This window comes from Podarcis bocagei (genome assembly GCF_964188305.1).
Source record: "Podarcis bocagei genome assembly, chromosome: 12".
NCBI classification, from domain to species: domain Eukaryota; kingdom Metazoa; phylum Chordata; class Lepidosauria; order Squamata; family Lacertidae; genus Podarcis; species Podarcis bocagei.
This window is the reverse complement of record NC_138137.1, coordinates 47,464,030-47,478,818: the sequence shown is the minus strand read 5'-3', so window position 1 is coordinate 47,478,818 and position 14,789 is coordinate 47,464,030. Positions and strand designations below refer to the sequence as shown.

The following is a 14,789-nucleotide window of genomic DNA, read 5'->3' as shown; positions in this document are numbered from 1 at the left end:
TCAGCTCATCTGAGAAGCCACATGGAGCTTGGCTGCAGCGGCCACGCTCTTCTGGAAGCATGGTTTGGGTGTCCTTTCACTTCCTGTAGGGCCCTATTCTTGCTGACCTGCAAAGGTGCCAGGTTGTCCCCAAGGCTGAGGGAACTTGGATTGCGTGTTGTTCAGAGGAGGCTGAGCTCTCTGGAGGAGCTGGCCACTGAAGCTGTGGTGTGCAGTGCGCATTGTGTGTGGCATCACACACGTGCGCCAGACCCGCTCAACATTGAGGTGGCCAAAGACACCTCACCCCTCTAGAGTTGGCACACCTGCTGACCTGACATAAAATTTGACAGAAAGTGTGGTTTTGACTTTTGCGTATTTGCGCCTTTTGCTTTGGAAATCAAATGTGAGCTCAGTTTCCAACTTGAAATGTTAGGAGATCAGGGTTCAAATCCCTGCTCGGCCATGAAGCTCACTGGGTGACTGCCTCTCAGCCCAGCCTCCTTCGCAGGGTTGTTAAATGAGGAGGGGGAGAACTATGTATGCCACCTTTTGCTGGAGGTGGGGAGAAGAAGGTGGGATATAAATGCAATAAATAATAAACTTTTTTTTTTGCATGCAAATTCAAGTTAGCAGAATTTACTTGGAAATCGCCACCCCAATTTGTTTGAAGCTTAATACATCTATTTTGGGAAGGAATCACTGTTTAAAAGTTCCAGATGGAGAGAAAAATGCTGTGGGTTTTGCCCCATAATTATAGCATGGCTGTTTTAACAATTGCTTTTTGCAAGGTGACCTCAGGAATTTTTGAATTAGCAAGTTCAGAAAATGTAACATTGTCCAGGCGCATCCACTAGTCAGACAGACACGCTTTGGGGCCTCCATCTGAGTACATTTGAATTATGTCAGTGCTTTTCTGTTACAGCACTAACTAGCTACTGAACTGATTTACTGTGTTGCTTTTTTTAGGCTATTGATCTAAACAAGAAAGGCAAGGACAACAAACACCCAATGTACCGTCGGCTGGTGCACACAGCCGTTGATGTTCCAACTATACAAGAGGTATGTTCTCCAGTGGTGGGCCTACATTCTGGGGGCCCCTGAAGTTTAAACTGTTCACAACCAGCAATGAGGTCTGGTAACTGCTGTCGTCTTCTTCGGTGGAGTTGGTCCACGGCAGATCACGATGACGGACTCTCAAACTTTGAGACGGTTGAAATACGCACAGCAGAAAATCAACTGATTTGAGTCGTGTGACTCAAATCGGGTCTGCTAGACCCCAAAAAATTAAGCAGTATAGATTAAAAGTTGCTTCTTGGGTCCTGAAGCTTAAGGTTTGTTAGTTTCCCAGTAGATCTGCCCCCGGTTTTCCCTTATAGTATTGGAATTGTTCTTTTTTGTGTGTGCCTTTTCATAAGACGATGAACGGCAGTGGAATAGGGATAGATTTGTGTGTGCATGTTAATGTTGGCAGCCCTCAAACCGCTTATTCTAGATCAATCACGTGCCAATAAACCCCGAATAGACGTAGCACTTACATCTTTATTAAGCCAATAGCAGTCTGTGGGGCTGGGGAGCAGCGTTTTCCGGTGGCATCACTGTGGTTACCAGGAGAGGCCGGGTGGGGTGATGACAAGGTCAGTGTGATGCAGATATACTGATGAAAGTGCCAGATTAGCTTGCACATTTGTGCCTCGCCAAACTTGCTGCTGCTTCCCCGCCCTGTGCCTTGATAAGCTTAATGACACAAGTGGTTGAATGGTCAACTAAGCATTGTGCCACACAGAAGGGCCTGTTCCAAATGTGTCACGGGGTGTCTGTCAATCAAAAATGATACGGATTGAAGCTGGGACCTTAAGTGTACAAAATCTGTTCTTTGGGTTGTGTACAGTTCCGCCTTTTTTTTTTTTTTTTTTTGCTCCCACGAAATGTGTAATATAGAAGTCATTGGCCTGTGTTTGCCTGGATGTGATTGGTTGCCAGCTCAAATGCATGCTTTTATGACTGTTTCAATCTATTTAGAAAGTAAACGAAGGAAAGTACAGGAGCTACGAAGAGTTCAAAGCAGACGCTCAGTTGCTTCTACACAACACAGTGATTTTTTACGGAGGTAAGGTCAAAACCATGGGAAGGCAAATTAAGGCCCAGGAGCCGGAGCCGGCCCAATTGCCTTCTCAGTTCGGCCCGTGGATGGTCTGGGAATCAGCATGCTTTTACATGAGTAGAATGTGTCCTTTTATTTAAAATGCATCTCTGGGTTATTTGTGGGGCCTGCCTGGTGTTTTTACATGAGTAGAATGAGTGCTTTTATTTAAAATGCATCTTTGGGTTATTTGTGAGGAATAGAAATTCGTTCTCCCACCCCCAAAAAAATATAGTCCGGCCCCCCACAAGGCCCGAGGGACGGTGGACCGGCCCCCTGCTGAAAAAGTTTGCTGACCCCAGTCAAAGCAAACCAGTGCGATAGGATCTTACATAAGCCGCACACCTCATAGGGTTGAGCCGAAATATTTCCTGCAATTTCAATTTCATTTCTGCTCCTTCGAAAGCATCAATTGCTTTCCATTGGGGCTGTGGAATCTCCCAAGTAGGTTCAAAGGAGACTGTGCTCCCCATCCCCAAGAGAGCTAACTAGTCCTGAGATAATCCAAAATGACCCCAGCTTGTGGGAGGAGGTCCCACAGGCCAACTCAGCTAGAGATCAGTTGGCTTTCCTTTTATATATCTTGCGCAAGCTCTCCCAAGTCCCATGTGACTGGAGCAGCGTTTCTTGACTGTAACAGCTATTTTGGCTGCCAAGTTGCCAAGTACTTCCAAACCTATATCCTTTAGGGTTTGCTTCTGTGTTTCACAGTCACACGCTCTGGAAACTGCTACCCTCAGAGCATCTTCAAAAAACACGTGGGCATTTTCCCCTCAAGAAAGACTGCCTATTTATTGAGTAGGAATTTCTAGCTTGCCAAAAGAGCAACAGCAGCAGACACGAAAAATCAAAACGATAAATGTTTGGCTTGGCCCTAGTTACAAATCTGAATGCATTATTTTACTCTCCGGCGTTGTCTCTTCCTCGCCAGCGTGCTTATCGGAAGTGCGTGTGCCGGAAGGATTAAATGTGGCTAGAGCCACAGAGATCTCAAAAGCAAAAACACACCAACTGCCCTTTAGCTCCTCCAGAGACCAGCCTGCCCAGCTGAAATTTTAGCACATCACAAACTGAGAGAGCAGGTGTGTTGCAGGCAGGTGTTTTCAGACATAATAGTTCTAGATGACTTTTAGCAAGCCCAACTGCATAGTGCGTGTACCAAGGAACAGAAAATAATAAATAAATAAATAAATAAATAAATAAATAAATAAATAAATAAATTATTATTTATACCCCGCCCATCTGGCTGAGTTTCCCCAGCCACTCTGGGCGGCTCCCAATCAGGTGTTAAAAACAGTACAGCGTTAAATATTAAAAACTTCCCTAAACAGGGCTGCCTTCAGATGTCTTTTAAAGATAGGATAGCTGCTTATTTCCTTCACATCTGAAGGGAGGGTGTTCCACAGGGTGGGTGCCACTACCAAGAAGGCCCTCTGTCTGGTTCCCTGTAACCTCACTTCTCGCAATGAGGGAACCACCAGAAGGCCCTCGGCGCTGGATCTCAGTATCCGGACTGAACGATGGGGGTGGAGACGCTCCTTCAGGTATACAGGACCAAGGCCGTTTAGGGCTTTAAAGGTCAAACACCCCTTTCTCACCATAGTTGGATATATCACTGAGAGATTATACTCTGTCTGGCAAACACATCTGTTGTGTTCCCCACAGTAAAAAGAGAAAATTTAGGAGAAGCTCTGAGGAATCAGAACAGAAATTAGTAAACAGCCATTATAAATGTATCCATTTGGTTCTTCACGCTAATAAGAGATTGGTGGTTGTATGAACAGTGTGCAAATACTTAGTTTTGTGTACCTTTATTTGCAGCGGACAGTGAGCAAGCTGATATAGCCAGAATGCTTTACAAAGACACCTGCCATGAGGTGAGTAATATCCAGCAAGTAAGTTGGCTGGCAGTGCTATTTGGTGTCAGGATAATTGCCTACCAGTTTCCATATGCTAAATGGTTCCATTTGTCTTGAAAGTTTTCCTGGAAATAAGTAAATCTTGCGCAACAGTTGATGCAAGATCGAGAGCCCCAAGTGAGACGCTCTTTTGTGTTTTGTAAATATTGTCAGCTTTCAAAATACACCATTTCTTAGCAAGCTTATTGGCTATTCTATCTTCCCATATAACTGTGGGCTTACATAGCTGCATTTTTTAAATCATGCAAACAGAAGAGGAAAAATGGATTTTATTTTTATTCAGTTTATGAGAGGTGGCTGATTAGTTAATGGAAAGAGACGGAATTAGAAGTGAAGTGTTTTAGCTTCTGGTTCATGCATTTGCACTCATCCAGATCAGAGATGTTTGACACCTGCTTCAAAAATCGAAGCCACTTTTTCACTTTAATAATAAAAAAGGAGACATCTAAATATAGTTAAACATTGTCAGCTGTTGCATTAGTGCTTCCATAGTCAAATTATTCTAGAGGGTAGGAAATGTTTTAAAGTTTGCTAATTATTCTCATATTCATGTCATAGTTTGTTTAAAAAAATTGAAGAAGTTTTTGGTTTTATACTCAGCACAAATAAAAGAGTGCTAAGGCCAAACATTTGCTTAGCACGTACAGCTAGTATAATTTTGCAAAGGCAGAGACCACGTGAAAACCCCAGTCAAAAATATAATCATGTTAGAGAATATACTTACAGATTGTTTCCCGTTTCAGCTGGATGAACTTCAGCTTTGCAAGAACTGTTTCTATTTATCGAACGCGCGTCCCGACAATTGGTTCTGCTATCCTTGTGTAAGTTTTACTTCTCCAGTTTGCTTTTGCATGCTACTCATGATTAATTTTTCAGATTTGCTGCCACAATATATGGTGATGGCCAGCAGCTCAGATAACCTTTTAAAGAACATTACATTAAAAAAACCAACACAAAACAAAACACAAAGGTCTATTAATGGTTACCAGCTGTGATTGCAGAATGAAATCTCTGAGTACTAGATGATGGGAACAAGCACCAGTTAAGCATTCAGATGTACCGGCTTGAAATGCGTTTTACACTTTTGATTCTAATGCAGCAACTCTGGCGAACCTGCACAGATTCCTAAGGGCACATGGAGCATTTCCCATGTGCAAGAGAACAAAATGATCAAGCACCTGGAACTTCACATGTCAGTCAGCCTCTGTTGGCATCAAATAACCTGGTATTTAGGTGCAAACGAATTCTAACAGAGTACTTAAATTTAAGCTAGGAACCTCAGATTTGCTGTGCCTGCAGCGAAAGGGATAAGGGATAATGGTTTGGCCTTGTGGTGTTAGGCTCACAAAGGTGAAATCTTATGGTCCCTGTGTATAAGACCTAGTTCAGCACGATCCACAGATGAGTTTCGTCTTGATTCTGCAGTTGAGTGTCATACTTTTAAGTCCCATAGCCAGCCATCATTCTACAACTTACATCTTCCTTTAATTTCTAGATACCCAATCATGAGCTGGTTTGGGCTAAAATGAAAGGTTTTGGATTCTGGCCTGCCAAAGTCATGCAGAAAGAGGACAATCAGGTGGACGTTCGCTTTTTTGGTCACCACCACCAAAGGTATGTTCATATCTGCAGCTTCCGATGAGCTCTTTGTTTCTTAAGGTCCAGGCGAAAATAATAATAATTACAAGCCACATAGACCATGTTTTGTTTTCCCTAACTCACTTGATTTTAGAAAAGATATGAGGGACTGTCCAGTGACTCACAAGAAATTTCACTTTCAGAACGGCTGCAGGGATGCTCTCTAACATATTTTAGATAAAAGAATGAGACAAAGTCTGCCTGACTCATTTCTTCATATAGCAATCTGAATAAAAGATTGGTACTTACAGCTGTATGGCATTTTAGACATGTGCAACATGGGATGAGATCGTAACCACATACAAATAAAAGTAGCCTTATCTAAGGAGCTGGGGTTTTATTTTAAAAAAAATAATAATCCATACTACAGCAATAGGTCCCGCCCCGCCCCCCATTGCAAAGCACATCCATTTTATTGTAAGAAGCAGAGTAAGAAAGAAGGGTAATATAGAACCATTGCTAGAGGGGAAACAAGTTTGGTAACACTTTTCTTTTATGCTAGCTATTTTTTTTAAAAAGGGGTGGGGGAAGCTTCAAGTGGAAAATCTATGGCCCGATTTAAATGTCAGCATTATTTGTTAGCCCAGGAATTCCCATGTGCCTTTGTGCTGCTTGCTTACCCAGTTGAATTCAATATTTCTTGGTTTGCTAAACTTCAGCTCGCTGTGATGCCCGAGCTTGGAAACTCTGTGATCTGAGTACTCCCTACAAAGCAGATTTGCTGTCAGCTTCAAGCCATAGTTTCCTGCCTTGGACATCACAGTAAACAGTGGCTTGACAAATCACAGCAAACTGTAGCTTGAAATCTTGTATTCAATTAAGTAATTAAAGAGAGGGGGGAACACACAGGTACATAGTGCATTTCTGATCCATGGGGTTTTTTTCAGACTGGCATCTGAACCGGCCCATCATATGAGGCTAATAATAATAATAATAATAATAATAATAATAATAATAATAATTTATTATTTATACCCCACCCATCTGGCTGAGTTTCCCCAGCCACTCTGGGCGGCTCCAAATCAAGTGTTAAAAAAAGTACAGCATTAAATATTAAAAACTTCCCTAAACAGGGCTGCCTTCAGATGTCTTTTAAAGATAGGATAGCTGCTTATTTCCTTCACATCTGAAGGGAGGGTGTTCCACAGGGTGGGTGCCACTACCAAGAAGGCCCTCTGTCTGGTTCCCTGTAACCTCACTTCTCGCAATGAGGGAACCACCAGAAGGCCCTCGGCGCTGGATCTCAGTATCCGGACTGAACGATGGGGGTGGAGACGCTCCTTCAGGTATACAGGACCCAGGCCATTTAGGGCTTTAAAGGTCAGCACCAACACTTTGAATTGTGCTCGGAAATGTACTGGAGCCAATGCAGATCTCTCAGGACCGGTGTTATGTGGTCACTCCCAGTCACCAGTCTAGCTGCCGCATTCTGGATTAATTGCAGTTTCCAGGTCACCTTCAAAGGTAGCCCCACGTAGAGTGCATTGCAGTAGTCCAAGCAGGAGATAACCAGAGCATGCACCATTCTGGCAAGACAGTCCGCGGGCAGGTAGGGTCTCCTGTAACAAAAGACTGTAAGGTATCTTCCCTTATGATAATTCATGTATAGACTTTCAGTATGAAAAAAACACTACTTTAGAAACTGTGCCCTAGCCAGTTTCAAGAGGTGTGCATAAATCAAACATGCAGCTGAGCTTTCTTAAGAATGACTTTTAATTTACGTTGTCCAGGGCCTGGATTCCTTCAGAAAATATTCAAGAGATCACAGTTAATATACATCGGCTGCATGTAAAACGTAGCATGGGCTGGAAAAAAGCGTGTGATGAGCTGGAACTACACCAGCGCTTCCTTCGAGACGGCAGGTTCTGGAAATCAAAGAACGAGGATAAAGGGGAGGAGGAGGCAGAATCCAGCATCTCTTCCACCAGCAATGAGCAGGTGAGTCGTCCTGGGAAATCAGCCTTGCAGGTAAAGGCTGACTTTCCATGGATTCGTGCACAAAGTTAGGCTGTTCTTTTGAGTCTGCTTTCTCACCGAACGTCTTCCTGTTTTGAGTAAGTAAGACAAATTCTGCACCAGCTGTTATTCCTCGGAAACACTCCGTACTTCGTAGCAAGAATGATAATCTATAAAGTTTGTTCCTGACATCCTGGTTCTCCAAGAATGTTTTTGAGCAAGGAATGAAAAGATAGGCGTCCACAGGCTTTCAGGTTTCCACTGCAGACTAGAAACCAGAAGCAAGGTGGCTGTTGTTCAGTGGTAGAACATCTGCTCTACAATTAGTAGGTTCCAGGTTCCAGGTTTACTCCCTGGCATTTCCCATTAGAATCGTAGGGTCCCTTCCAAATCTACAGTTCTGAGTGTCATCTTAGTCCAACCCCTTGCAATGCAGGAATCCTGTCTACAGCCGTCCCTGGATAGGCTTGAACCACCAACCTTCTGGTTAACAGCCAGATGCACTAACCCATTGCGCCACCTAAGGCCTGGAAATGTCTCCTGTCTGAAACCCTGAAGAGCCACCGCAAGTCTGTGTAGACAATACTGTGCCAGATGAGCCGAAAGCTGATAGGATCTGGTTTCCTGTTTTTGCATGATACACAACATTATTTGGTTGCATGTCAGTCCTGTGAACATGTCCTGCTGATGATGTGTAAAACATGCATTGATAGCCATTACTAACAAAATTCTGTTCCCCTTTGTTTTGTATTTATGAGCCTGTTTGTGCAATGCGATTCCCCCCAGCCCCGCTCAGTCATGAATTTGGGAAACTTAAATGTGATCCTTCTACCTATTGGACAGCTGCAACCATTTCATTTGTTGTGCCCGTGCAATTTAATGCTGCTGCAGTCGTGGCACTAACAGCAGCTGCCTCTGCTGTGTCAACAGCAGGGTTGGATTTTTAATTCCTCTGCAAGGACATGTTACCCAGAGGGATATAAGCGTGAGTTGTTTGTTATCTGTAGGGCAGTTCATGCAAAACAAAGGTGAATGGCTGCACGTATTCCTAATCTGTATTGCAGTTTTGATCAATAATCTCTGAATGTTGGCACGGCTGTCAGTTTGTGGATTCCAGCCTCTTAATAGAGGTTCTGGAGCAATGGTTCATGCACTGTTTAAAAGCTAAATGATTGTCAGTGAAAGCAAAGTCACAAAACATATTTTATGCCCCCCACCGCCGCCGCCGCAAATATGCCATATTCTTACTGATTTACATTTTATTTAGTAGTCTGTTTCTTGTTGGATTCAGATGAAGTTTGAGATTTTAGTTGGTTTGATTTGGCTTCAGGTTTTGTACTCTTTGTGGCCTAGCATGGATGAAAGTTGGCTGTTCATAATGTGACGTTAATACCTACTCTGCTCTGAATCCCTCCCTCATTTATCCTAATTTTATTATGTAACCAGATTTCAGTGTGCCTCCAATCTGAGCTCTTGGAAGGAAGCTCCAAGTTGCCTTGAAGATGGGCTTTCCCAGATGCTCTAAGAAAAGGCTTCCCAAACTTGGGTCTCCAGCTGTTTTTGGACTACAGTTCCCATCATCCCTGACCACTGGTCCTGCTAGGTAGGGATGATGGGAGTTGTAGTCCAAAAACAGCTGGAGACCCAAGTTTGGGAAACCCTGCTCTTAAAGTTTATGGCCATATGATAGCTTAATAACTGAGGCAATGTCACCATGAGATCTAGTTACATCCTTGCGGTTCAAACATACTTGCTTGGCACTGTATCCTTAGCACTGTATCCTCCTTGGGGGCTTTTTCAAAGGCTTGGTATTCTTTTAGTTTGCTTTACGTAGTTCAGCATATAGAAATAAATTGGTATTAATGAACCGTTTATTTTGTAGGTTGTGTTTTTATATATAGTCAACTTCTTTTTTTTGCAGAGAAATAAAAGTAAAATACTCATTACTTATCAGCAATTCTGAATTAGTGTTTTATGGCATTTGAATTAATACTATATTGTTTTTTCAACAATATCTCCAGCTAAAGGTTACTCAGGAACCAAGGGCAAAGAAAGGAAGACGTAATCAAAGCGTGGAACCCAAAAAGGAAGTAAGAAACAGCAAATTTGGTACATGCACCTATGCATAAGGCAGGAGAAAAAAATTCTGAGAGGCATCCTTTCTTTCTTATCATTCACAAATTCAGTTTATACTCCATTACTATTGACTGTGTGAATGTCAGAAGAGCGATTGCCATTTCTTAAAAGAGTGCATTACTGTTCCAAATTACTGCTTGAAGCTGTCTTACCTATTTGGACCAAGTTCTCCAATCTGGATCTTTTAAATGCAGTTCTGTGTAAATAAATTGTGCTCTCATTTCATTAAGGATTGATTGCTAAAAGTGACACCCGCTTGTTCTGTCACTTAAGTGACTGGAAAGCTCAAAATTCCACAACGTCAAGTCCCGTGGCCTGGGGCAGATGTAACACTGCCAATCTCTTAACCGCAGTTAGGAGATGGAGAGCACTCTCTCTTGCCTTCTTCCGTGCAAATTCCTCCTTGCTTCCCTTGTTTGCCTTAACCATGGTTTAGCATTGCATCTGTGCCAACTTTCATTGTACATAACCAGGGCTCCCGCCTTAAGCAGAGTTTGGGAAGGGAGGGAAAGTGTGTACACTAACCTGGAGCCTGCTTCCTATCTCATGGCCAGTGTTACATCTGCCCCAACCTGTACAGCCAAAGTCAAGAGACACCTAGTCTCTGGTTCTGTAAACCTACAGCTCTTATTCTGTGTGTGTAGTAATATTCATTCATTTTCACCTCATTCTTCAACCAAACAAGGCTCAGAGGGGGTTACTAAGGGGTTTACTAATCATACAGTCCCTGCCCTCAGGTTTACAATCTAAAAGACACAACACAAAAGGAAAAAGCATTGAGAAGAGGGAAGAGGGGAAAAAAACAAAGTCTCTGTTTCTTAGTTACAGAATTCTTGTAATGATCAGCTGGGACTGAAAGATTTCAAGGAGAAGCTGGCAAGTTAATTCATTTCTATGCTAGATGTGTTTTCTCCCCCTCCTTATTAGGTAGTTTTGCAGCACTTGGCATGGTCACCTGTGTTATTGTTGTAGTGCTGTAATACTATATAGCATTGCTCCTTTTGCCTTCAGGTGTGTTTGGACCTGATTTGCACATAGCTTCAGTGTCTTCCCACTCTGTGTATCTGAAACCCAGATGATTACGTTCGTCTCCACTGGTGATTAAGAGAAGTCGTTTTGTTGGTTTCCCCCAGGAGCCGGAGCCTGAAACGGAAGCAGTTAGTTCGAGCCAGGAAATCCCCACAATGCCTCAACCCATCGAAAAAGTTTCCGTGTCAACCCAGACAAAGAAGTTAAGTGCCTCTTCTCCAAAAATGCTGCATCGGAGCACCCAGACCAATAACGACGGAGTATGTCAAAACATGTGCCATGACAAATACACCAAAATCTTCAGCGACTTCAAAGAAAGGTTCAAGGCTGATCATAAGAGGGAGACGGAGAGGGTGGTGCGAGAAGCTCTTGAGAAGGTAAATCTGACCACAGGGAGGGCATTAATTCCAATTGTATACCATCCTCAAATTTCACACCACCGTGTATCAGTTTCCCCCTTCCTTCAGAGGGTACTTATTGTTCCACACAGGGGTGGTAACCCCTAGTCGATCCCTTCCCAGGTAAACTCTTCTAAAAGCAAAGGCTGTTGGAGAAGAGTCCCTGGCCTCGAGCCCTGTGGGAGCAGTACAGGACCACCACTTGTAGGGGGACATTGGTGTGTAGAATGTGAGCTGGTTTAAATGTTGCTTCAGCCACATGTGTTGCTCCCAATGTGACTTAAGGCCAGCGGGGAGCCTTCCCGGTGTTTTTGGGACTACAGTTCCCATCAGCCCAACCAGCATGGCCAGCGATCAAGGGTGATTGGAATTGGAGTCCAGCAACATCTGAAGGGCACTACGTTGGCTGCGTGGCAGAAACATGGCACACCAGTGAGAAATGCCTTGCCTTGTATGGCTTTTGTAAGGCATGCTAAGGTGGGAGAGAATCACTGTATAAATTATTGTTGTTATTGCACTAGTGCAGGGGTGAGGAAACACCAGCCTGCAAGCTACTCTTGGCCTTCCAGGGATTCCAGGTTGGCCAACAAAACCATTTTCCTCCAAACCAGACCCACCTGTCCACTGGGGTAGCATCAACTGGCGAGTAGCAGGGCAGGGTTTGATTCTGCTGGGGGCTGCTTCAGTATGTTCTGTGCTGCTGATGCAAGACCCATTGCAGGCAGCAAGGTAGAAACTTCTCATCAGCTGGTGAACCAATGGCTGAGTCCTGCTGGTGCTGCTTTGCCAGCGCGTTCCCCGAGGGAAAGGCAAATCAGACCCCTTTGACAGGTGGGTCTTCCCCACCCACTTGCCAAAGTTGGCCCGTGGGAATGGGAAGAGGGAGATCTGGGGTTCCCCACCTCTGCTGCTTTAGAATCCATATAGTTGGGCAAACACCCACACAAAGGAGTAGCCTGGGACTTAAAAGGAGCAGAAGCAGGGATGTCAGGAAGAGAACAATCTTTGTTGAGGATGTTGATTAATTCTAATCCTCAAAGCAGTTTGTTCTTTAAAAAAAATCCTGTGCAAGACATTACAATATGTTACAGCTGGCTTCTCAATCAACAAAGATTTCAAAGAGGAGTGTTTTCCACTGGCGTAGCGTGGGGGGTGCAGGGGGGTCCCGACCGCACCGGGCGCAACATCTGGGGGGGGCGCTCGCACTCACAGCTCTCTGCCCCTACCTGGCTCACTCACTCTCTCTCACTGCAGTGCTGGCTGTGCGAATCCGATCCGAGCCGCTGGGTCGCCGCCCACTGTGGAGGGGGTGGGTGCCAGGCATGCGGTGCGGAGAGAGAGCGAGGGACTATCTGGGGAAGGGACAGTGCAGCGGCCGCCCAGCGCAGCGCTGAGCGCGGGAGAGAACCACACCAGACCAAACCAGGCAGCAGCAAGAAGAAGCTGGCAGCGGCGGCAGGTTAGGGGTTAGGGGGCGCAAATTACTTGCCTTGCCCCGGGTTAGGGGGCGCAAATTACTTGCCTTGCCCCGGGTTAGGGGGCGCAAATTACTTGCCTTGCCCCGGGTTAGGGGGCGCAAATTACTTGCCTTGCCCCGGGTGCTGACAACCCACGCTACGCTGCTGGTGTTTTCCTTTGCTTTTAATGAGATTGTATCTGCACCTGGTTGTGCCATGGGTGTTGCAGCCTGAGACAGAACATATACATCTTCTAAACTGGAGCAATGCGGCAGCATCAGCAGTGATGCATTACACGTGCCAAAAACACAGCTGTGGCACTTGCCTGGATTTCAGGCTGCGCAGATCAGTTGGTGCAGCAGCTCTGTGCCTTTTGCCCCAGTGCGGGCACACAGCCTGGCGAAATCTCAAGGGTTTTTTGTTGTTGAGGCAGATCCAGCGCACTTGATCCCTACAAGCCACTTGGCAGCTTTGCTCCAGCGCCCAGGCCAATGCCTGCGACTCCAAACGGCAGCCGAGGAGAACTGCCAAGAATAGCGCTAGCTCATCTAGAGGAAAGTGGGCACAGTGTGAATCAGAAGGGGTGATGTGGGGTCATTTCCACATTGGAAAGCAGCTGGCAATGTGGAGTGTTACCTGTTGCAAGTCGGGTGTGTTTTTTTTTGGGGGGTGGAAACTGCTGTGTCCATTCACCTGCTCACCTGCTTCTTCCCCCCCCCCCCAGCTGCGTACAGATATGGAGGAGGAAAAAAGGCAGGCTGTGAACAAAGCTGTTGCAAACATGCAGACAGAGTGCGACAGGAAGACGAAGCAGGTAAAGGAGAAGTGCAAAGAGGAGTTTTTAGAAGAGGTTAAGAAGCTAGCCAGCCAGCACAAGCAACTGATTTCCCAGACCAAGAAGAAGCAGTGGGTAAGCAGCGCTGGCTAACTATTGCATGCAGGCAGCGTCATCATCAGGGCGGATGGACGGGCGGTGGCCTGTTTTGTGGCTTTATTTCCACAGTGCCAATGGGGGGGCGTGGAAGGGCCTTTTCTTTTCTCCATCATCTCTGCAGGAGTCATCATTTGCTTTCCCTTTTTCCTTGATGCCCAGTTGCTTTGCAGCCCTTCCATTTCCTCCCTGCACACGTGCCATGGTTGAAAGAGATTGTTCCCTTTGTTAAGCATTGTCATGCTTTGCGCAGTTATCACGACACACAGGAAGGGTTGCAAAGCCTGGCATTTTCAGCCCTTTGAGACCCTCCCCTGCTTTTCCTTTGTGCCCCTGACGCCAGAGGTGCAACGGAGTGCAAATCCCACCCAAGCCTCTGGTGCCCTAACACACATCACCAAATGCACTCCCTTGAGACCTCAGCAAGCCTCCCAACCCCTCTGCCCTTAGACCTTCTTCTGTGAGGAGGAGGGAGGTGGTGACAGCTGGCCCTGGTGAGCTGCAGCAGTTCATTTTTCCCCCTTTTTTAAATATATCTTTATTAATTTAAAATAAATACATTTATGAGAAAACAGACGTACATACAAGTAAACAAACAATCAAACAAATAACAGAAAAATCAAACAAACCACCACACCATAAGATACAAGAAGATTAATATAATTATCATCCTATATACTCCCGATACTGAACACAATTATAAAACTTACAGAGAAGAAATTTAAAACTGACTTCCAGTTAATCTCACTGTACTTTATCTATCCATTGCTTTATACCGCACGGTTACATATTTCTTATATAATTTCTTTTTACCTCCCTACGAACTTAATTTATACAATACAGGGATCAGTCTAATTTTATTAAGCATTTTGCCAAAAGTAATAGGGAAATCGAAAAGAACATTGTTCATGTACGGAATAACGGCGGCCAGAATTTTAGTAGCAAGAAATTGGAAAAACACAATAATACCCAACACGGAAGATTGGTAGAATACCTGCAGCCAGCGAAAGCGACGGGAAGAGTAAGAGGCCAACCAAAACAGAGCTGCAGCAGTTCAGTCGCCAGAGGCCAAGGCAGCTCTATCCTGCTTTCCTGGAGCATCATTCTGTTGCAGAGCAGGATGGCCGCTATGGACCTGGGGGTCATCCCTGGCCTTGCTGGCTGGGGCTGATGGGAGTAGGAGCCCAGTGACACCTGCAGGGT

General features: G+C 44.9%; 1 protein-coding gene across 13 annotated transcripts in view; it reads left to right on the top strand.

The window, feature by feature from the left end:
• The window catches only part of ZMYND11 (zinc finger MYND-type containing 11), a 108,535-nt gene that overhangs the window by 89,909 nt on the left and 3,837 nt on the right, over nt 1–14,789 (top strand). For 8 of the 13 annotated variants that reach the window (XM_081163641.1, XM_081163646.1, XM_081163650.1 and 5 more), the window contains 10 exons: nt 949–1,041; nt 2,002–2,089; nt 3,944–3,999; nt 4,785–4,862; nt 5,537–5,655; nt 7,410–7,617; nt 9,657–9,725; nt 10,594–10,647; nt 10,905–11,177; nt 13,380–13,565. In XM_081163641.1, coding sequence (XP_081019767.1) covers nt 949–1,041; nt 2,002–2,089; nt 3,944–3,999; nt 4,785–4,862; nt 5,537–5,655; nt 7,410–7,617; nt 9,657–9,725; nt 10,594–10,647; nt 10,905–11,177; nt 13,380–13,565 — 1,224 coding nt within the window. The remainder of the gene's footprint in view (nt 1–948; nt 1,042–2,001; nt 2,090–3,943; nt 4,000–4,784; nt 4,863–5,536; nt 5,656–7,409; nt 7,618–9,656; nt 9,726–10,593; nt 10,648–10,904; nt 11,178–13,379; nt 13,566–14,789) is intronic. The other 5 variants (XM_081163651.1, XM_081163645.1, XM_081163652.1 and 2 more) reach the window with 2 other exon arrangements.